Raw genomic sequence first — 24,028 nt, 5'->3', positions numbered from 1 at the left:
GCCGTTTACCAGAACCTGAAAAATCCTTCATGATTCGAATCGAGTCTGATTTCAGGCCACAACAAAGCAGCAGCCAGTATGTCCTCCTTCTAACTTTAGATTCTGCTCCTGAAGGGTCTGGATTTGATTGGACCAGAGAAGGTAGGCGGGGCTTTGAAGGCCGTTTTGGACGCCCCTGGGTTTGCCAGATATGAGAGCAGTTATCAGGTGAACAGGTGTTGCAGCGATGGAAGCGGGCAGTGGAACTGCTTCAGATAGAAGTGATTGTACCCGAGCTAAAAAGCCTCTGCATGTTTCTAATAAGCTCCAGCAGCAGAAAGCTGCTCAAACTAGGATCAATGTTGGAGATGAAACATGGAGAGAGGTTAGAACGCAGAAAGCTTTACAGACCCATGCAGAGCTGGCTAAACACTGAAGCTACAGCGTCCACCACATGCAGAGCTGGCTAAACACTGAAGCTACAGTGTCTCTACATGCTGACCTGTGTGAGAGGAGGGGGGGGAGACAGCTCTCTGTGATGATTAGAGTTTAGACTGCAGTACTCATTTTAAACACTAGGGGGCAGAGTTACATACTGCTTCTTTAATTATGACAAGTATAAAAAGTTTCTTTATCTGAATTTCTGAAGCTCTCTGTGATGATTAGAGTTTAGCAGTATTGTCTCTAAAGATATAAATAGAACAAAATTAGGTCTCAATTGTGTAAAAAGTAAAAGAATCTGCGAATGGAGCAACAACATTTTACATGTCTTGAATGGAGATAAAAGGAATAATTTAGATGATACATCAACAAGTTGAAGTTGACTGCTCCTTGGCAGATCATTTTTATTCAATACAAGCTATTCATATAAATATGTTGAAATAAGATGTTTAATAAAACGGTCCCTCCTGCTTAGATTTGAGTTTTTGCAGCGTGACTGAGAACAATGTTCAGTTGCAGCGCAGAATACTTAAAAACAAAGTCAATAAAAATAAAAGCGTAACAATGAGAATAGTTGTGTTTATGGCCGGTCCACGTCATGTTGTTATTGGAAGTATTTCTCCCTCTCACATGTTCGAGTCTTGCAGCTCATGCTGAAGTCGCAGCCCTCGGCAGGATCCCCTGTGGGGAAGCAGGAATAGCAACCGCGGGGTCGAGAGGGCGAATGTTTCTAAACCTTGTGGAAGCAGTCGAAGACAAAGAGCTGATCACACTTGTACAGAATGGATAAACAAGCACCGAGTGTGGATCAACAATGTCAAAACGTTTGATGAATGTGTGAAATTACGAACGGCCTTCGAGATACGAGAACATAATAATTACATGCTACATAGAAAAGTGAGTCTGTGCTCGTTCATCTGCTCATTCAGTCCAGCTCTGCCTACAATCTTTGTACATCTTTCTATTGCAGGATCATGACGTATTCATTAGTTAGATAACACAGCAAAAGTGGGTGCTGAGATGTAACTTTCCACTCTAAAATTAGAAGAGAACAAACCAGTTCTGATTTGCCCTCCAAAGAGGCCTCTGAATACAGGTCTGTGTCCTCCAGTGTCCCTTCAGGGCTCCACAGTCCACCTAAAGGACCCCATCGCCCTCTTTAAATGAGCTTCATGGTGAACCGGCCCCCGTCGCCTCCGTCCCCTCCTCCACCCATGGAGGACCGGGGAACAAAGTCAATGGTCGCCGTGTGCTTGATCTGACCTTTGCTCTGGCTCCAGAAGAACATGAAAACGAAGCATATGGCCACGGAGCTGAGGAACGACAGGAAGCCCATGGTGGTGGCGATGATGAGGGTCTTGGCGTCAAACGGGTATGGCTTGGCCATTTGAGCTGAGGAGTTGGCCGCTTGGGGATTTGACGGCTCCGCCCAGGCCTCCTCTGAGAGGAAGGGGATTGTTCTGTTACGAGGGAGCCCCTTCACATACAGTCCGACACTCAGGCTGTCGTTGCCAGCTGCGTTACCCGCCAGGCACTGATACGTGCCGCTGTCCTGAACTTGAGCAAAACGCACTTCTAGAGTTCCATTTTGCAAAACTCTGATTCGTCCTGTTGTCGTTACCACGTTTTTATGGGATGAGATCCAGGTGATGGCTGGAGCTGGATCCCCTTCAGCCTTACAGGAGAAGAGAACGGTAGTTCCCTCTTCGACTCTCGCCTCCTGCGGCCTGCGGTCCATGACACGAGCAGGTCGGCAGGTAAACAACCTCGGGAGCTCCTTCTCGGAGAAGTCTCTGAACTCGCGCTGCCTCACTGAGTCCGGTGACGAACATGTGGGCTGATGTCCGTCAAAGTTCAAACGCAATCTGCGTCTGACAACCCATAGGAGGCGGCAGTCACATGCGAGGGGATTCCCATCCAACCGCAACACCTGAAGATTCCCCACGGAGTGAAAAACGCTCTCCTCCAAAGTCATGAGCTGATTGGATGTCACATTAAGCATCCGAAAGTATGCCAGCCCTCTAAAGGCCCCCGGCTCTATTCTCAACAGGCTGCCGCCTGCCAGGTGCAGCTCCTGGAGTCTCAGGAGGTCCCCGAGCAGATTACCTTGGATCGCAGTGATGGGGTTGTAGGAGAGGTCGAGGAAGCGCAGATACACAAGGTGACGAAGTGCTGAGTAAGGAATGGCGCTCAGATTGCAGCTGCTGACGACAAGGGAAGTCAAATTAAGACCGATCAGGCTGTTGCTGGCGACCGTGTCCAGTGCTGGCCAGTTTGCAATCACCAGGCTACGAAGTCGGTGGAGTCGCCGGAAAGCGTTGTTGGGCAGAGTAGAGATGGTGAGGCGCAGCATGCGAAGACGCGCCAGACTCTGGAGCTGGGAAAACGCCTCGGTGGGAACGGAGGTCAGGTTACTGCGGTCTATGTTGAGCTCCTGCAGGTTCTGCAGTCCAAAGAACGCTCTCTGGGAGATGAACACCAAGTCATTCTCCTCGGCCTCCAGCGTCTGCAGGTTCACCATTTCTTTGAAGGTATAGTCCAAAAACACCAGAATCTCATTCTGACTCAAATCCAGAAAGCGCAGACTGGACAGGCCGGAAAACACCCCGACCGGGATGATCTTGAGTCGGTTGTTCTTAATCCGAAGCGTCCTGAGGCTCTGCAGGCCTTGGAAAGCCTCCACCTCAATCATGGAGATTAGATTATCACTCAGATCCAACTCTTGGAGCTGCTGGAGCCCAGAGAACTGGCGGCGCCCCACAGTCTTAATCTTATTGTGGGATAAATCCAAACGCCTGGCATCGCTGGAAAAGCCCTCTGGCACTGAGTTCAAGTGTTTGCCTGCACAGATGACTTCTTTAGTCTCAGGTCGACACACACAGCGTGGAGGACAGCTTCCTGCAGAAACACCCAGACCCAACTGGAGCAGGACGCTCCACGCCCCCCATCTGACGACTGACTCCACAAACATCTTACCCCCGGCCTGTGAGGAGACACAGCCATCATTAGTTCAGCATTGATTATCTCGAAAAAACATCAAATGACAGAACAAACACTCAAAAACAGAAACCTGTTTCTAAACATTTCTACAATCTAAGTGATGAATCTGTAAAGACAGCGGGACGGTTTGTCTCGTGTCCAGGCTGCTTAGAGTCTAAATCCTCGGGGGGGGGGACACAGTCTCTCACCAAGTCCCAAACAGGACCTGTACACAGAGAGCTGGCAGAGCAGCTGGCCGTTCAGTGCCTTGCTCAAGGGCACCTCGGCATAGCTCGGGACTAACTCGCAACATAATTCTCCAGCTACCGGACCAAATCCCATATTTTGGACTTGTACCAGCGACCCTGAAGATCCAAAGTCCTTACAGACTGAGCGACTGGCTCCCCCCCTCCTCCGGGCTGAGTCTCAGTAAAGGGCTGAGGATTCAAACCCACAGCTGCAGTCTCCAGATGTGGGACCCCCCCTACTCTAAGCGAAGCCTCTTAATGTTCTTCATGTGAATAAACTCGTTCTGCCTCTCATCCCAGACTCACCGTTTCAGTGTTGGAGTGCAGATTTTCATAACCAGTGAGCGTCCAGGTGGAGTCCGGCTTCAGGTACGTCCTCTGTAGACTCGATTCAGAGTGTCCTGGAGAGCAGAGGGGAAGACACACAGGTTTAGCAAAATGAACGTACGCTCCTGCAGCGACCGGCGGCGGCTCTTCAGCGACCTTCCTTCTGTTTTAATAAGTTTAAAGTTTTTTTAACTCCTCAGGTAACTCTGATTCTCACTGATCAGCAACACTTCACTCTCGCAGTGATGCAGAGTCTCCATTCTGCACGAGAACCAATCGTAGAGTTTTTGAGCTGAACTTCAGCTTTGGCTTCAAATTAAGAAGAAAAGAGAGCTGAGATAAGAAGCAGCCGCGTCCTCGGCTCGGTGATAAAACTTGTATGTGTTCCTGCTAATGGAAAGCCAAGAAAAAACCTGATGAATTAAAAACCAGCTTTGAAAAAAAGGTCCTGGATTTAAATGATTCATGCAGCACCGGCCGGTCTCGTGGAGCGGAGGGTACCGAAGTCTTCCACGCTGCTCAGACGTCTCAGCTGCTGGCATCTCGGGCTTCTCCCTTAGTCTGAGTGTTTTCATATTAGCAGAGTGTAAACATCTCTCTGTACCGCAGACAACAAAATCCCAGAGTCTCACTTTGACCTCGTTTGACCCCGAGACGGGAAAAGAAACAGTGACAGTATTTAACACTCGTGGAAGAGTCAACGTACGATCTGCAGACTCACAGGAAAGATCATCATTCAGCTCGACAGAATCAAAAACACATGATGGACTTTCTTAATGATCAAAAACAAGACAGACAATCAATCAAAGGGACATTATTGACTCTCTTTATTATTATTGACGAGTATAAAAACAGATGACCAGATGATCGCTAAGCTATCGCTCCATTTATAATAAAACATCTGTGAAGTCAAGTGTTATATTTACTGTGTGTCTTCAGAAGCCTTCAAATGCAGAGAAGGACAGAAACAAGATTCAGGTTTTAAAAACGTGAAAATAAATTCAGAAACATAAAAATCAAACTGGATGAAAAACGTGTTTCAAACCAACCAAAAGCTCAAAGTTTGATTCTGAGAGACGAATCAGAAAACGAAGAGCTGAAAGATTAAACAGCACACGAATGTTAAATGTGACACAACTCCATTATTCTACGCCTGGCTCACAAACCCCTGAGAATCAACAACACACACACACACACACACACACACACACACACGCACACGCCGCACGCACGGCGAGCCAAGTTACAAACCACAGCGTGAAGATCAAACCTTCAAACACAGGAAGCGTGTGGGATGATGAGAGCGGCGCTGACCTGCAGCCGTGGAGCTCGTCTCCTCAGTTCTGCAGAGCGTGGACTCGTCCTCGCTGCAGAGCTGCACCGCCTCTGTCTCATCTCTGCTGTCACACACTCAAACCCTCCCAGGACTCCTGTTAGACTGATATATCACACACACACACACACACACACACACACACACACACACACCGCACACAGCGGGAGTGGCTTTTAATACACGGCCAACGTCAGCCAATCACAGGTCAGCTTTCTGTTCGACAGCGAAAGTTAAAAGCTGCATATTTACAGTGTTGATGTTTCTGACCTGTCCTCACACGCTGAGTCACAGATCCACCACGCGTCCTGAGATCGAACTTTAGGAGCAGAACGTGCGGCAGCTTGAGGTGGTCGTCTCCGTCCTTCACAATATAAAATGTCTGTTTGTCGCCCTTTGAGTCGCCCGCTGTCTGAGATGAATCCAACAGACAAACATCAAATTAAACTGAAGTGTGACAGCTCACTTTCTTTGAATGCAAACGGAATCTTTTCCAGAGATCCTCGTCCTATCACGGGGGGGGGGGGGCTTGTTTAATCCCCCCTGAGCCACCTTGTGAGAGACGCAGACTGGCAGGTGTGTGATATCTCAGGCGTGTGCTCCGTTAGTTGCCGGCCCTGGCAGCCAATCACGGATCAGAATCCCTCCTCTTAAAGTGCCTATGCACACATCGTAAAGCCAAAGGTCGGGACCCCGGGGGTCAGAGCCGGGGCCGACCCCGTCACTCAAACGAGAAAGTCAGGGCGTAAATGCATTTGTAATTTGGACGTGTATTTCTCGCCCTCTGCGGCGTGGAGTCCCAACAGTGTCGTGTTGCAGGGTTAATGATGCTAACTATTTTCTATTAGGCACTCTTCTCCTGTTTCTATACGTGATGCACTTTCACACGTCAGACTGCTGACAGCTTGGAGCAGATACGAAGCATCTCCATCTTCGTTTCACGCAGACCGATGAAGGTCCAGTTTGTAATCTGGTGTCGACGACTTCCCAACTCCGAAAGTGGGATCAACTGAATGAACAGAAATCTTTATTTCAGTAAGTATTGGAAAAGTCAGCGCTGTTATGAAGCTGTTGCATAACACAGTTTGGTAACTGATTTGATTTGCTTCCATATCAGGCTGCAGAGAGTCTGATTGACTCTCCTGTAGACTCTCTTTATCCACTCGTCTAAAGCCAGCGCAGCAGACTCTTACCTAACGAACCCTGAAGCCACACTCACTGGGATGTGACCTCTCTGCAGACAAGTCCAGCCGTCCTCTGGGTGAACTCCCTGTACTCTTTTTTTTTTTTATTCCTTGGAATAATTCCTGTGTGTGAGCGAGCTCCGTTTGCTCTCTGTCCTCCGTCATCAGATGAAAACCCTCATCAAAGCTCCGGGGCTCGGGCCTTATCGCCTCACATCAATCTTTGGACAGTTGTCACTCCCGCGTTAAAATTAGCACTTTCTTCAGCGAGCGCTCGCAGCTGCAGAGTTAGTCGTGCCTTAGCACGCCACAGCTGCCTTTATGTTTCCCCGAGTGTGAAGATAATGAAGGGATTACGTTTATCAGACGACGACTTCAATTACCAAACCATCAAACAAACCATCAGAGCCTGCAGAGAGTCAAAGTGCGTTCATGACGTTAAAGAAGAGCTGAATGTCCACCGCTCATCAAACCTCCATCCAAACTCCAGGCGTTGCTATGGCGACTCAAGTAAAGCACATCTAAAGATAATAAAACACTGAAGTCAAACGGTCTGAACCAGTTTGCACCGAGCATTAGTCTTTTTCAGTTTGCTGTGTGGCTAACGTTAGCATCGCTAGCTCCACCATCCGTCCTCCCTGCAGAAACCTGTCTGACCTCAAACACGCGGAAAGGGTCTCTCTTCATCCTCTGCTCCTCTTCCTGTTTGGAGCGCTCAGAAGGAGGCAGGCTTTAAAACATCCTCTTGATTTCTACTTGCTGACCAGGTGTGATGTCACTCTTCCCTTTGTTGGACAATCCCGTCTCCTCCAAGTCTGTGCTCATCGCTGTAGCTGATATATATGTTTGACCTTTTTCTACATTTCGTCCCGACTGCACCCTGAAGATTCAGTCTTCTCGACCGTGATGAAGACCACGAGCAAAGTTCATATTCTAAACTATCTCAAACACCTCCTTTAAATGGAAACCCCTCTATCACCTGCATGTGGAGCGTGCAGTGATCACGCTGCATGTCAGGAAGGCTCATGTGTTTCACTATGAGCACTTTCTGCAGCAGCAACCACAGAAGCAAAGAAGAGGCGACGGATGTGCTCTGACTTCATTACAGGTTTGTCTCTGAGCTCTCAGCTGTGAAGCTGCTGTGAAAAGGGACAGATGGCAAACACATCCAGAGAGAAACGTCTGAGTGCAGATCTTCCTCTGCAACAGGTGCAGGAGACGGAAACATGAGTCCACACATGGGCAGCAGGCTGACAGACTTTGTTTCATTTGGAGTTCATCCCAGTGCCAGGCGGCCCCGTGTGACAGAGACTTTACAGTCGCACCCCGGCTGGGTTTTCTGACACTTGTCAGAGAGCTATTTTGAGCGCGTCACAGTGAGAAAGACAAGAGCCCGGCTCAAATCCCCAATTAAAGCGGCTGGAACAGAACAACAGCGGGGGGATCACCGAGCGTGAGCGCGTGCCTTTCTGTGTGCCGCCGTGCGCTCTAAAGTGTGTGTCACTGGAGTTGTGTGTTTTTGTCATGAGCTTCTGGCACCTGCTGCAGCGTGACGGCCCCCGAGACCTCCCGCATGCAAGCGGCAAATATTAAAAGGTTTGCTGGCAGAGCAGCTGTCGGGCACATCGCTGGAAAACAAAGGGCTCCCGGTGTTTCCCTGCGGCCGTGTCGGGGAAAGAGCTTGTAAACAAGATCCTGTCAGGAGCCGCAGCCAGGTCAAACGCCATGTTTGAGAAGCAACACAGCAAACGTTTCCCACAACACGTCCCAGTTCTAGACACAAGGGGGCAGCGTTTCAGGTGGAAGATGAGCGTCTGTTCTCACAATCCATCAAAACATGAAAACACTGACTGGACCTTGGAGGAGGTCGGGATAATGCAGACTGACGAACCCTCACAGAAGAAGAAGAGAGAGCTTGTTTGGCTACACGGAGGCGCTCGCCATGTGGGGGCGGAGACAGAGGAAGGTGTGCGTCAGTGAGCTTGTGTGTGACAAACAGGATTATATGAATTGTTTCCTTCTGAGCTGTAAAAACATCACTGAGCTGCTTCCTGCTCGTTCTGGAAGAAGCTTCTGACTCTCGACTTCTTTCTCTTTTTTTGGGGGGGTTTGGTGTAAAGTGGGCGGAGTCAGCTCTCAGATTCATCATGTGACTGATGGGCGTCATGGGAGTGATCTTCTCTCATACTCCCTTCCTCACCTTTTCCTGCGTGGTCAATAAACGGCTCAGTGCGATGTTTAGAGAGGGAGGGGCAGAAGACGTGTTCTCGTGATGTGGGTGAGGGGGGGTCACAGAGGCGTTTAAAGCGCCCCGCTGTTAAGTCTCCGAGCGACGCCACGCAAAGTGCAGCGTCTGCAATATTAATAAGAGCACAAACAAATGAGAGGAGGGAACTCGTCTCAGCGCTGCGTCTGGGGGGGGGGGCATTAAAGACGAGCTGAGTGGTGGGAGGAGCAGGACTCTGAACCTGACACGGGTCAAACACACACACACACACACACACACACACACACACACACACACACACACACACACACACAGACTTCAACTGATATTAAGTCCTCATGAAATGTGGGACATCGCTCGGCTGCTGTTCAGCTGATCGACATGAAATCAAATGATTTGAACCACATTGTGCAGAAGGTGTGGAAAACAAACCCATTCAGGACACACACACACACACACACACACACACACACACTGATAGACAGGTTTGTTGTCCACCAGGTTCTTGGATTTAAAAAGTCAGGAGATGAAATTAGCAGGAAAAGTAAAAATAAGCGTGTTATGTGGGACGAGTGAATCATTGGCGCCGTGTGCTCGAAAACGTTAGTCAGGTGAAGTGAAGCCAGGAAGAGATTCTTCCAGAGCTGGCTGCAGGAGTTTTATTGGATCTGCAGGTTCGGAGGAGATGAGTTAAGCCAGAGAGAAAAGAAGCGTGTTGTGATTTTCACAGAAAAACGATCATCTGGGTAATCTCCCCTCTCCGGTGTGCAGGTGGAGCTTCTTTGGCACACTGACAGGCCTGCATGATAATCTGATGCACACCTGCTTCCCTCCGGAGCCGGAGCGCTGCATGTGTGGCAGCTTCACACGTCACGTTAGCTTTTTAGGTCTGCGTCACTTCTGTTTGCTAAATTATCCACACGCTCCCAAAGTGCATCATTTCAACTTTCATCTACAAGTTTGAATGTTCTATGAAGACTTCTCGTCCTCTCGTGGGACCTTCACAGCCTGCAGGTTACACGTTAATGTGTTCCTCCTAAAAGCAGTCTGGTCTCTGTTTTAAACGAGCCCACATGGATTTTAAATCAGGACCATGATTGATCGTTTTTCATCACTGTGATTGGACGGAAAACGCCTCTTTCTAGAAGGACAAATAACTTCCCCCGGGCGAAGTGAGGGACACGCCCCCTGCACACAGGGTGAATATTTTTCAGGGATATTTATGGTCTCGACTCGGCCTGCCTTGGAAAAGTGCAGGACGGAGGTGCAAAAAAAACCAACCCCTATGTGGACGATGGGACATGAGGCGAAATCTAAAACAGTGGATCTGAGCGAATCCTTCAAATCTCCAGATCAGAAAAGAAAATGAAATAAGGTCCAGTGTCAAAGGTCGACCAGCGTCTCTCGTGTTCTGAAGGTTAACTCTGCCGAGCGTGAAGACAAAACACATCTGAACCTCAGACACTTTATAGTACAGATCCAGTGTGAATGCTCCGCAGACAGCTGGAGGCGACTTCACAGACGAGCAGCAGAGAGTCCGAGCTGCTCACATGATGATACAGTACATCCTGGGCCGTGTGTGTGTGTGTGTGTGTGTGTGTGTGTGTGTGTGTGTGTGTGCATCTTTATGTCACCTTTGAGCTCAAGCATGAAACCAAAAGAAACTGCTAGCCACGCCTCCTCCATACTGAAGCCTCCCCCCCCCCTTTAGTTAGCTGCTAGCTTCATGTAGCTGTGGAGCCGACTGAGAGTTCAGCAGGTATACTTGACCTCACGCCGCCCTGCCCTTAAGCCCCGACTGACAACTGCTGACGGATCAGAACCAATAAGAGCAGCACCTAAAGGAAATCAATCTTCATCAGCTTTAATGTGAAGGGCGAAGGTAGGAGACACACACACACACACACACACACACACACACACACTGACGGGCGGACAGGTAATCCATGAGGGGAGAAAACAACAACATCGCCGAGCGTCCTCGAAGTCGAGCTATGTGCTGCGCCTGTTCACCTCAACCTGTCCACCAGGGGGCTCCACAGTCTCCAGTTGTCTCCAGACCTTGTTCAGTCGTAGCTAGCTAGCTCGTGCTAGCAGCCAATATTCCGCTGTAGATCTGAAGTGTACAGCTGCTCGCTGATCGTTCCTGTTTGGTTTCAGGCGTCGGCTGTTTGGTGACTTTTTATTTCCTCGCCTCGCCCTTATCACATTAAATGTCCCGCCTGTGAGCGAGTGGCCAAGCTGTAAGCTCCTCCCCCTCCTTCGTTTTCTCTGAGCGAGAACAATGTCACGTAACAAGTCGTCAAACTTCAGCTGCTTTTCATTCAAGTCATTTTCACATCCTCCCGCCCTCTCTCCTCAACTGACGAGGAAAGGGTTTTCCGCCTTCATGATGAAGGATCTTCCTTAAATGCACCCTGGAGGAGACGAGGAGACGAGGAGACGAGGAGGGAGGAGAAAAGAGGCTCCTAAGGGTCCAGGTCTTTTAACCAAAGAGCGACGTGATTGGTTAGCAGAAAAGTGTTTGTTATTTCTCTTTTTTCACTTCGTACTCACAGCGCTGACCTGCAGAAAACGGAAGCCATAAAAAGGAGGACACAAACTGGAGAGGACACACGCGTGTTAAAGGACACACGGCATGAAAGGAAAGATGCTGCATGAAAGAAAGCCTGGAATAAAAAGATGCTTCTTTCAAGGCCAAACAACACAACAAGTCCTCTGCAGGCTCGAGCCTCAGGACATTCAGCTCTCCATTCATGAACATCTGAGCTCTCTATTCATCTTCAAGAAGGCGTGCTGCCGTGGACTCGGGGTTCGATAAAGCATCACACAATCAGCCTTAAAAAGATGTCCTCATGTGCAAACACTGAGAACAAACAACCCCACTCAGGAAACCGTCACGTGTGACCTGAGACACGTCGCCTCGGCTCTTACTCTGCTGAGGCTGAGAGGAGCTGTGCACGAGCATCTCTGGCTACAACACAGATATTAATGCGCTGCAGTTGGACAGAAATCAACCTGCAGTGAGACACTCTGCCAGTTCTCTCATTTCTTCTGATGGGACGCAGAATATGCAAACAGACTGAAGCAATGTTCTCAGTAATCTGAAGGCGTCACGCTCCTGCTTCAGACAGGAAGCATCGATTAAAAGGTGTGAAATCAGTGAATGACGCTTATCACAGTAAACAGGGGGGGGCGAGGGGCCGTCTGTGCTCCTTCAGTGGTTCTGCTCCCTCTGATGCTCCACCTTCAACAGCTGGATCCGTTTCTGGAAGGGTCACAGCAGAACTACAAGATCACAAGAAATCTGTGCAGCCAACATGTAGCTTTGTGTTTTCTGATTTAACGTTCATAAAGTGATGGAGTCTGTTTGTTGTGCTTTATTTTGAAATGCTCTGCGTTTCCTCGTCTGACTTCCTGTTCAGGTTCTGTCCAGCTTGATGCGAGCTTTGCAGCGTGTTCTGTCGAAAGCGGCGCTCCAATCATTGGCCAGAGTGACGGCGAATGGCAGCGGAGAGTTAGTGGAAAAACTGGAGGCTACGCTTTGTCACATTTTAGACAAACTCTAAAAGTCTGGATTAAAAGAGAGTTTTTCTCGAGGTCGGGCGCTCTGATCCAGCTCTCGGCACCTTTGGTCATAAACTCAATCTGAGCGGTTTCAAGGCGCTCCTTTTCTCTTTGTCACGAGCCTCAGAGCTGCACTATTTGACTTCCTGTTTGTGAAAGTCCGACTAAATGTTGCATGTTCATTATTCCTGACTTGAACTCTTGAAAGTCTGAAGGATGCAAATCAATACGCTGATCAACATCTGCTTTAGTTTTACTGCACGCCGCTCCACACGGACTCTGCAGAGAAACTCGTTACACACTTGTCTTTCACTTCCACGCCTGAGGCGATCAATCGAGGTCTGGAGCGGCTGCCCAATATAACAGAGCAGATAAATCATCCTCTAACAAGGAGGCCGACACACTTCCTGTGCATAAAAGGCCCTCTTGATTAAATTGCCCATTTGGCAGGATCCCAAGCGTCAAATCCTTGGTGCTCCCTTGGTGGTGCTCTGCTCCTCCTGAGCCTCTCTGCAGCTGATGTGACGTGTGTCCTCATTATGACAAGAGGAGAGCCATGCTGCACGCGCTCCGTTCGCCCCTGAGCCCTCGCTGCCACGCTGATCCAGGATTTCACCTGACTGCAGGGAGATTAGAACCAAATCCAACATGGAGAGTCATCAGTGGAAATGAAGTGTTGACGTAAAGACGTTTGGTCGGAGTCAGTCAGTGTGTGTTCATATATGAAGCTGCAGCTCCGGTCACATTGTCTCAGTTTAACTGTGCGTCTGCTGTCTGGACAGCAGGTGGCGATACGCCCTCTGTCACTTCGTCACTATCGGACGTTCTTCCTGTTGATCTGGGACAACAACTGACAAACAGGTTAGCAGGCAGCAAACTGGTTTTATATGTAACAACGTGACAGCTCTGTCTCTGCACACGCAGGGGGCGGAGCCTGGACTCTGATCAGCTGGTTGTAGCAGACGGGACTCTTTCAGCTGCCTTGGAAGGAAGGAGCCGGAGGGAAAGGTGTCTTTGGTTTAGTTTCATTGTTCTGTCTTGTGTTTTGTCCCGTCTGGGATTCAAACAGCTCAACTTTTCATCCGATTGGTTGAAAAATATCAGAGATTTGGGTGGTGATTTTTCATGAGGAGTTGGTGGAGAACAGATGTCTGTTTATTGAGTAGACAGAATCGGTGTCGTCCGAACACTTCCAGCCACACGGTCAAAATAAAATCCACCAATCATGTTGTCCAGTTCTTTGTCATGATGACGTCAGAACAGAGTGGAGCTCCATGTTGTTTGCACGCTGCTCTCTGTGATCTTGTAGTTCTCCCGTGAGTACAGACAACTCACCCAGCGGGGCACGCCGTCCCACGCCGTCCCACGCCATCCCACGCACAAACACTGTGGCGATGACGGACGGAGCTAGGTGGCCCGACCTTTCTGATACTGACGTTTTAAAAAGCTGTTATTGTAATAATCATTAATCATCGCTCCCACACACATTAACACCGTCCCGCCTTCTGCACCTATCACTGACCTCCGACCCGCGTCACAGCGTCTGCAGCCCTCGCCCTGCTTATCGTCACTGAGACGGCCGCTGGTCGTCTAGAGGTCGGTGCACGCGTTCAATCCCCATGCACGTACGCTGTGGCCCTGCAAGCGGGCGGCCCGGGTTCAAATCCGACCAGTGTCTCATTTGACTCTGTCCACTGTCCTGTCTCTGTCCACTGTGAGGGAGCACACTGCAGGTAAACTCCTACCAGCTGTGTAGGTGAAGCAAGAAAAGACCCACTGGGTGCATGGGACTGCTGTTTCTGTTGCCGTGGAAACAAGCAGGTGTCAACGTCGTCTCATTCTTTGGAGACGCATATGGAAGTTTAACATTCTGGGTGTGTGACATCCCCTAAAACACAGGCGGCCCGGGTCGGTCCCCGGGGAGGGAGAGCAGGCTGTAATCCTGCAGTGAAAACACGCTCAGCTCTTTTTAGGTTTATAGAACAAACGACTCGGAGGATTACTGAGCACAGGAGCACCAGCCAGCCCCCCCCCCCAGCCCCCCCCAAAACAACCTCATGACAAGGCAGACTGACTGACACACACCCAGCTGAATACGGCTGAATTATTAAGTAGCAGAGGCTGATTTTTCTAGGTTTTTCTGAGGTTTAATGAAAATACACTGAATGGAATTATCAATATAGGTCAGAATTAAAATCACAACAGACACAACACAAGTGAAGGAGATGACAGCAGCACGAGGAGAAAGTTTCCTCCTCTTCATTGACACAGCTGAATGTCCACATGAAGAACAAACCACAGAAGAAGAACAAACAGCAGCAAACTTCACTTCAACCACCAAACAACAAGTGAACTCATGAAAGCAGCCGGTCCTCTTCTCCTTCATGCAGACACATGAACATCGTTCAGGGAGAAAACTGAAAACTAGTCGTTTGGTTAAAGTGATGACGGGAACCGAAAAGAACAACGCGCACATTCCACTCACCTCATTAGAGGGACGTGACAGTGAGTGAGAGATTAAAAATGAAGTATATGCAAGAGGACAAAAAATCCCTGTTTCATCTTTGTGCGTCTTTCTCCTCGGTGAACATCGGAATGAAGTCCTCTCACTTCAGGCTGTGAAGGATTCAGGGACATTGAAGCTGCTCTTTATAACTGCTAAATCAAAGTGATGAAACCTTTCCGAATCCTCTCTGTGTTGGAACTCACCTTTCAGAGCTGTCAGTGAAGAGACGATCGCAGCCGAACTTCTTCATCTCTCATCGTCCGTGTTCATCTCCCTGCAGGACACTTTCCCCCCTCCTTCTTCTCCTTCCTCTGCTTCCTCTCCTTCCTCTCCTTCTGTCTACATTCAAACACACTTTCCCAACATCTGTCGTAGCGGAGACGCGCAGTCTGCTTCGCCCTCCTTCTTCATTAATTTCCCTTCCCGCATGCAGAACCCCTCGGGGACTTTAGTGATAATTGCGCTTCTAAAATAATTGAGGTCGCCTCTGACTCTTCCCTGTGATGCTGCTGCTGCTGCTGCTGCTGCTGCTGCACGCGCTCTGACCGCGGACCGTCTGCGTCTCCATCCCTTTGGCTCGGCCCAGACTGGACTCACACAGATTTAAAGCTGGATCTGCGCCATGAGTCGGAGCAGTGATGCTTAAATCCCCGAGTTACGAGCAGTGAAACAAAGCAGGAGTCTGAATTCTGAGCTGATAAGACACATCCGAAGATTAAACACACGTTCTGCCTGTTTTCATCTTTAAACTGTTCCAACGGAGAGCTGCAAGAACATGCAGAACATCATATCTTTACTGTCACTAACGAAATGAAAGATTCACCTTAAAGTGCACAAACACAACAACACAAACTCTCCTTCAGGTATGTTGCAGAGTATTTAGGTAGAATTAAAAAGAATTTAAATCTGCTATTTTGCCTGATAGCAGATATTAAATCGAAATACAGAAGTAGATATGGCACATGCCAGGTAGCAGGTAGAAGAAGTGACCACAGGTGCTGACAGGAAGTGACCACAGGTGCTGACAGGAAGTAACCACAGGTGCTGACAGGAAGTGACCACAGGTGCTGACAGGAAGTGACCACAGGCAGAGCATACTGTGCACAGCTGATCTTGAGAGTTCTCTTTAGAATGTAAACCATCTAAATATCATCATCATCATCATCATCATCATGATGAAGGTCGCAGGTGGTCATGAAGAGCTGGGTCTTTAGCTTTCTCTTACAGGTGCAAAGGGACTCTGCAGATGGAATGGTTTGTTCCACCACCGGGGGGCGACAGAGGAGAAGCGTGTAGGTAGAGACTTAGTGAAGGTTGGATCAGAGCGCAGAGAGACCTGAGAGAGGAGCCGCTCGCCTCTTTGAGAAGACGAGAGCGATGAAGTGATTCTGATGAAGTCCAGAATCAAACCGAATGTTAAAGCTCTGAATCCTGATAAAAACAAACTGTGTGTGTGTGTGTGTGTGTGTGTGTGTGTGTGTGTGTGTGTGTGTGTGTGTGTGTGTGTAAGTAGTTTAAACTTACAGGAAGTGGGTCGACATGTCAGAGGAGACGCTTTGATGCTTCTTATATTTTTGGTTTCTTTGCAGAACTTTGCATTAGTGAAGAATTCTGTTTCATGTATGAGCGCTGGTCTCGTTCAGGCAGCTTTGGTCCAACCAGAACTTTGTACACAACAACTTATCGCAAAGGTCTGAGAACATTTTCAGCCTTTTTGATCATCCTCCAGTTCCAGTGACTTCCCTCCTCTCAGACGCTGTTTCTCTGGTCTTATAAACACTTAAAATGCATCTCATGCACCCTGTCACTGTTTGCACATTTGCATGAAGAGGATGCTGTGAGTGGCAGGCTGCTCGTTTCAGTGCGTTCACACTGAAATGTGTCGACGGGTGAACATGTGATGCTTGTTTTCCCCGTGTGGTCGGTCGTCATTTTTTTGGGATAAACTTGATTTCTGAGATATTTCTGTTCTTTAAGGACCGAAGGCATGACTCCTGCAGGTGAATAAGAGAAGCCTGTAGACGAGGAGCTCTTCTTTGTGGTATTGAATAAATGAGTGGTGCTTCACTTTAAACTCGTCTGTGACCCGACCGCCCTGCTGCAGATAAAAGCTTTATTTTTAGTCCACAAAGAAAGTGTTAGAACAAATCCAGAGAGCCGGAGACGTGCAAATAATAATAATAATATTGGTGGCAAAATCCCCAAGCTGTCGGCTCTGAGGGGATTTGTGATTTCTTCTTTATCCAGCGTGCTCAGCGAGCGAGCGAGCGCTGGCATGACTCCAGGACACTACAGTACTGTCACAGCGTGGAGGGGGAGACGGGCGGATACGCAGCGGTCAGTCAGATCTGCAGCTCCAACAGCTGGAGACGATAACAGATGAGAGTGGCCCCCTTCCTCATCCAGCTGGTGACACCTTCTCTGCTCTGTTATCAGCTGAAACACAGAGAGAAGTTTCAGCTGGTTTCTTCTGAATCGTTGCCATGGTAACGGTCAGCTATGCTAAGCGTTGGTGTTTCCTTCATCCAAAGTTGGGACTGCTAATTTCTATTCTGATCTGACACTAAAGGGCGGAGCTAGACACAGCGCAGGTCGTTGATTGGTCAAAAGAATCTTCACTTCCTGTTTAGTAAAGGGCAAAAACAAAATAACCTGTTTGTGCATGTCTTGGACGATCTCCATTGTTGCTCTTTGTTCATTGTGCGGCCTTCTTCTTCTTCTTCATTGAATTTATTGGCAGGCTAAACTGTGTTGCTATGACGTCACGTGATGACCATGTCGGCGTGCTGGAGCGGTCGTGACTCTTCAGCACAGCTCCCCTCGCTGGACTGACCTTTGTCTCGGAACAACAGAGACGCATCCGGCTGCAGGCTGAGCTGCTCCACATGGACCTCACGTCCCCCCCCACACACACACACACACACACACACACACACACACACACACACACACACACACACACACACACACACACACACACACACACACACACACACACACACACACACACACACACACACCTGAACTCTGCTGCAGTGCTGGAGGGAGGAGGACTCTCGGGTCAAAGTGTTTAAGTTGTTCAACACAAAGAGACAAACAGGGACGGACTGTGCTCATCATAATCAGCGTCCATTAAAGGACCAGCTCTGTATTTATGGAGTGTGCTAATATGAGCTTCTTATACACGTTCAGAGCACGCTGCACGCCGGACACAACAGATGTTTCAGTCAGTGAGGGGAAGAGTGCGTCTTCACAAAGTCTTTAAATGTCTTTCCATTCAGTGAGCTGAATGTTCCTGCTTCCACAGGTGTGGAACAGAAACAACTGCTGCCTTGCTCGCCTGCAGGGACGAGCTGCACCTTCTGCTTTTTAAACACAAACTGGGATGGATTCAACTTGCTGTTGCTAAAAAGCTAAATGGATGCACTGAGGCATGAATCAGCTCGAACTCCAGGCAACAAAGTCAAAGGTTTGAAAGATGCTTAAAGAGCTCCGTGTGCATTAAAGGCTTCGTCAGTTTGTGTCCCAGCTGCACAGCTTTTCAGCCCCAACACACCAAACAGGAGCAAACACTCCTGAAAGGCCGGCGCCAAACTCTCGGAGCGTTCAGCTGTGCACAAACATTTTCACACTGAATGCATCCTGAGCTAAAAATGTAAAGTCACCAATCCAAGGAGACCTTCCCTCTGGACTGCAGAGGGAGCGCCTGTCAGAGCTGCATTCATGAGCGGCAGGAAGAGACGACGAGGACGTCCAAAGAGAGAGAGAGAGCGAGGAGACAGGTCAGACAGAAATATAGACTAAAGACACATCTGGTTCAAAGCCTGATGCTCAAAGATGACCTACGTACATGTTTCAGTATTCCTTTGGTAAATAAGGTGAGGATGTTCCCTGCAGGTTGTTTTCTCAGAGAATAAGCAGATTTTCAGGAAGCTTTGAATTTTGCAATTTGGCTCCCAGCAGGCGATGCCGGATTGGGGTTCAAGCTCATGTTCAATTTTAATTAATCCTCATCTACTCGCCCGTGGTGCTCTGATTAGAGCGCGCCCGCCTTGTGCTTCCTTTTCTCCCTGAAGCACAACGTGGAGCATCTGCCAGGCAGGAAGCTGCTCCTGACAGTGCTCGCTGAACACAAGACGGAGTCAGCACAACGCCGTGTAAAAACAGCTTTTATTTGACGTTCACAAAAAAGAGATGCAGGAAGCAGCAGGCCATGCTTTGATGCATGTGGACATGTTTGTAGATGTGTTCTCTGCATATTTAAAGTTTTTAAGATGCAGGCTGCAGACAGATCATCAATAGCTTTACATGTGCAGGACAGTATAGCCTGAAGGTAAACCTGCAAACATCTACATATGAGGCAGCAGCAGTCTGCGTTTTGGACTTCCACAGACTCCACAGGGCTTTCATTAAAGTTCAGCATCGCCTGAAATCAAGACAAACTCCCGCCAATTAAGTTGGAGGGAGCTGGATGTGTGACCTCCGGCCTGCAGGATGAGCTCCTGTCTCAGAACTCACAGCAGCACTGACAAGACGAGCGATCACAGGGGAGCTCTTCACTTCATGTATTCAGACCGTGTTTGGACAATTAGGGAAAGCACATCATAAAATATCAGCTGTGAAGTCGTTCTGACACTAAATCGTACTCGAGCCCTTCATTTGCTCCCGGCCCGACCCTTTCAGACCAGAGTCATTTGTACGGAGCGCTTTCTGCATGATTAGGCAGAAACGTGAGCAGATTGTTTAACAGCGTGTGGCTGCTCTGCTCCCCGAAAACCAAACAGCTGACCACCGCTCGTACACCACCCAAACTATTTGTCACCGCCGACTGTCCCCTCTGTGTTTATCTGTGCAGAAAATTAAGACTTTCAATTTCCTGATGGGACGAGAGAGTCGATTCATTTTACAAACAGCCTGTAATGTTAAAGGCAGCGTCTCAGTGTGACTGCTGATCCTTTTCAAGGAGCTCCTTTTTAACCTTCTGATTCGGGCTCCTGAGCGCGTCACATAATCCAGATCCAGTCCAGTTCGCCATCTGAACCTCTTTAAGTGTCCCTGACCAGCAGAGGGATGCAGACCGGGGTGGGGGGAGGGGGCTTCTTTTGTCATGACTGCCAGTGACATCTGGTGCTCCTGCTGCCAACCTCAGTCTCTTCTTATAACCATGAATATTATGGAGGGATTATTTCCTTCCATCCGAACAGACAAACAAACAAACAAACACACACAGGCTTTACCTCGTTCCAAGATGCTGCTGAGGGAGAGACGCAGGGATTGCATAACGGCTGCTTTGTTTCCAAGTGGACTGTTTGTGAATACAACCTGTTTCTAAACATGAAAGTTTGTGGAGGTTTCGCCAAACGGTTTTGCACGTTGTCCTCCTTTCTTTAAATTGTTTCTGCTCACGTTTTAATAACAAGAAAGTTTCACACATTTTACCAGAAACATTTTTCCCTTAAGCTGTAATGACAGTTTTATCTTTGTGTTTGTGTGGAGAACAACAATGTGACCAACAGAGCCGAACACATTCATTCAGCCGTCTGTTTCTGCAGGAGGCAGAATGTGATGCAGGCAGGTGAACAGCTGACTGGATGTGATGAAGGCAGGTGAACAGCTGACTGGATGTGATGAAGACAGGTGAACAGCTGACTGGATGTGATGAAGGCAGGTGAACAGCTGACAGGATGTGATGAAGGCAGGTGAACAGCTGACTGGATGTGATGAAGACAGGTGAACAGCTGACTGGATGTGATGAAGGCAGGTGAACAGCTGACTGGATGTGATGAAGGCAGGTGAACAGCTGACTGGATGTGATGAAGGCAGGTGAACAGCTGACAGGATGTGATGAAGGCAGGTGAACAGCTGACTGGATGTGATGAAGACAGGTGAACAGCTGACTGGATGTGATGAAGGCAGGTGAACAGCTGACTGGATGTGATGAAGGCAGGTGAACAGCTGACTGGATGTGATGAAGGCAGGTGAACAGCTGACTGGATGTGATGAAGGCAGGTGAACAGCTGACTGGATGTGATGAAGGCAGGTGAACAGCTGACTGGATGTGATGAAGGCAGGTGAAGGTGAGCTCCTCTCTCTCTGCTGCTCGTCACACTGAAACACTGACCACAATCTGAAGTCACCAAAACAAACAAGAAATATGCCCGTCCAGCTAGCTAGCTTACCAAGCTAGCATGCTGGACCCCCCTGGGCTCAGGTGTGTTTTTACCTCCTTGATGGTCGATGATGGAAATTCCCTCGTTGAAATGGACGCTCCAAAGTGACGCAAGTTGAAATTGACGAGAAATCGCAACGACGGAAATTCGGAAATCGCAACGAAGTTGGAAATGAAATCACACTCATCCTTCACACTCACACGCTTGTGTGACTCACCTGGTCTGAAGCGGGGATCGAACCCGGGTGTCCACGTTGCCAGGCGGAGTCCATCACCGCTCGGCCGTCTTCAGCGCTGAAATCCGAGGAGAACCGGAGCGAGGAAGAAGATGAGAGCCAAACTGAACAAACTTTATTAACATCAATGAAGAGAAACAAAGATGGCCGACTTTATTTAACCAGATCATGTTCACACTGACACCTTCAACCAGCACACACACACACACACACACACACACACACACACACACACACACACACACACACACACACACACACACACACACACACACACACACACACACACACACACACACACACACACACACACACACACACACACACACACACACACCTGTTGTCATGGTTACCTCTATACCCCTGGTTAGCTCAGCTGGCAGAGGATCAGGCTTTCAGTCTGAAGGTTGTGGGTTCAAATCCCCCTCAGTCATAGTCCACTTTGATGCTGGTGTGTTTTAGTGACGAGCGGCTCGATGAGTCGTTTCTAAAGACGCTCACAGCTGATTGGCTGCTGATGGTTTTACACTGATCAGCTGTGACTGAATCAACGACTGTCGGCCTCTGAAATATTTCAGGAGACTTTTAGGACTCAGACCCCTGAAGGGTTAGACTCTTTAAGGAAGTCCTGAACCCACAAGACAAATCTTGAATCCTCTCAGACCGCCAGAGAGACTCCCTGCAGGTTTAGCTCAGCGTGTTGGAGGAGGGTTAGAGATCTGAAGGTTGTGGGTTTGAATCCTGTTTGTTCTGGTTTTGTTGTCTCACTTTAGCTCTTTGTCAGGTCAGAGATGATAGATAGTGTAGATAATGCACGAGTCTCTATAACTCCAGATAATTAAAGGACCAATCAGAGAGCTGCTCTCTTCCTGTGTGATCATGAAGGAAACCTGCTGTGTTGAAGCTTCTCTGACAACAATGCAGCAGCCAGTATGTCCTCCTTCTAACTTTAGATTCTGCTCCTGAATGCTCTGGATCTGATTGGACCAGAGAAGGTAGGCGGGGCTTTGAAGGCCGTTTTAGAGCTGGCTAAACACTGAAGCTACAGTGTCCACCATATGCAGAGCTGGCTAAACACTGAAGCTACAGTGTCCACCACATGCAGAGCTGGCTAAACACTGAAGCTACAGTGTCCACCACATGCAGAGCTGGCTAAACACTGAAGCTACAATGAGAGAGGTGAGAACGCAGAAAGCTTTTAGCGTACATTATGAAATCTTTTCTGTCCCATTGATCTAAACAAACCGTTTTGTTTTTAGCTTCAGTCATTTAAATGAAACTGTTTTCTGAGGTTAATCTCCGTCTGTATGAATGAAAGCCCGGACAGATCATCAACCGCTGTCACAGGTTGCACTAATGCTGTACGAAGGAGCGCAGCACACATGCACTAATACCTATTAACTTCTAAAGCCTTCGAGGTCTCAGCTGTTGCCTCCTCTGATGAGAGTCCGGCTCATGCTGAGCGTGCAAGTATTCTTTGGGGTTAAATATTGGCACCACTATAAAGAGAGTGGCAATTAAACTTCAAGCCTTGAGCTGCTTGGATTTTTATAATGTCAGCAGTTTCTGTGAAACCATCGTCTAAAAATATGAATTAAAAGGACCGAGTCGTAAGCACTGCAGCACTTTCAAATGTCATGGCGTCTGCTAATCCCTGAAGAGCGCTCAGAGACGGATCAGCACGTGACAGAAATTATGAATGTGTAGCGACAGCTTGTGTTTGTGAATCGGGCTTTGATTCCAGTATGTGCGTGATACGGGGGGTTTTTCCTCTCTCTGCTTGGAAGAGAAATCTAATCCCTAAAACATCAGAGCACATGTGTGTGGACGGGAATCACAGGCGCGCGGCGGCCCGGCCAGATCAACAGATTAGAAGCATGAATGACTTTGTTCCTGCTGCCAGTTTCTGACGAGATTCGTTGATAATTTTGTCGTTGGCACGAGACGAAGAGCGAATAAAAGAGCGAGCTGATGGTTAAATGTCAACACAGAAAAACACGAGTGCTGTGCTGATGTCATCGCTCGCCGTCACGCTTTGCCTCTCATCATTTTCACTACACAACACACAAACATACCTGACAGGTTTAAATGAAGAGCTCCACCTGTGGACGCTCTCACGTCTGGTTTGGTCGGGGTGATGACCTTTGTGTGTGCCTGCTCCTGTCACTGACGTTTGATGGCTGCATACGAGGGGAAACCTCCGGCCAGGAAAAATGAAGCACAAGCACAAGTGCAAAATCCTGCATTTCCTCGAACCTCCACTAGAGGCAGGCTGCATGAACGGCAAAATCACAAACACATGACAGACAGCAAAAAGCTGCTTCTACACCATAAATAAACATGTTTACAGCAAGAAACAAAAAGGTTTGATGCTGTCATCACACACACACACACACACACACAGACACACACACACACACATTTGTTCTGAACGATACGTGTTATCCATAGTTCAACGTGTCGCTGTGCTTCAAACTCACCTCAGCTGCAGCTGTCAGCCTGTCGGCCGACGAGCCTCCGCAGCGCCTCGCCGTGACTGACGGATGACATCACTCTGTCCATTAATATCCAAGTCTATTCATGTCTACGGTTACCTATCAGACTTGAGTTCAGTGTGCAGACATCTGCAGCTGGTTGGAGCACTGAACGAGACAGAGGAAGTTTTGTTTTGGTCGTAGACATTAGTGCTTCCTCTCATGATACCTTCATCATTACAGAGCTTCAGAAGGCCACAGCACGGTCTCCACCCTGGAAATGCTGAGTCATGCTAACTTTGAGTCAAGCTAACGACAGGCTGAGAGCTGAGGCGGGTTTTAAGCCTCGTGACAAACC

At 48.6% G+C, this 24,028-nt stretch overlaps 2 protein-coding genes across 2 annotated transcripts in view; both read right to left on the bottom strand.

The window, feature by feature from the left end:
- scnm1 (sodium channel modifier 1) overlaps positions 1-24,028 on the bottom strand; it is a 255,569-nt gene that overhangs the window by 100,103 nt on the left and 131,438 nt on the right. The gene's annotated exons all lie outside the window — the stretch shown is intronic.
- On the bottom strand, positions 633-4,030 carry lingo4b (leucine rich repeat and Ig domain containing 4b). Its single transcript, XM_079344366.1, has 2 exons — positions 3,954-4,030; positions 633-3,403 (listed from the first exon to the last, which is right to left on the bottom strand). The coding sequence occupies exon 2, from the start codon at positions 3,389-3,391 to the stop codon at positions 1,580-1,582; it is 1,812 nt and encodes a 603-aa protein (XP_079200492.1). The 5' UTR covers positions 3,392-3,403; positions 3,954-4,030; the 3' UTR covers positions 633-1,579.

This window comes from Symphodus melops, assembly GCF_947650265.1.
Source record: "Symphodus melops genome assembly, chromosome: 5".
In the NCBI taxonomy this organism is placed as follows: domain Eukaryota; kingdom Metazoa; phylum Chordata; class Actinopteri; order Labriformes; family Labridae; genus Symphodus; species Symphodus melops.
The sequence above is the reverse complement of the archived record's forward strand: the minus strand, read 5'-3'. Positions and strand labels throughout refer to the sequence as shown.

Bases quoted from the DNA above. Each gene is read 5' to 3' on its own strand.
- lingo4b (XM_079344366.1), bottom strand. From the start codon at position 3,391: ATGTTTGTGGAGTCAGTCGTCAGATGGGGGGCGTGGAGCGTCCTGCTC.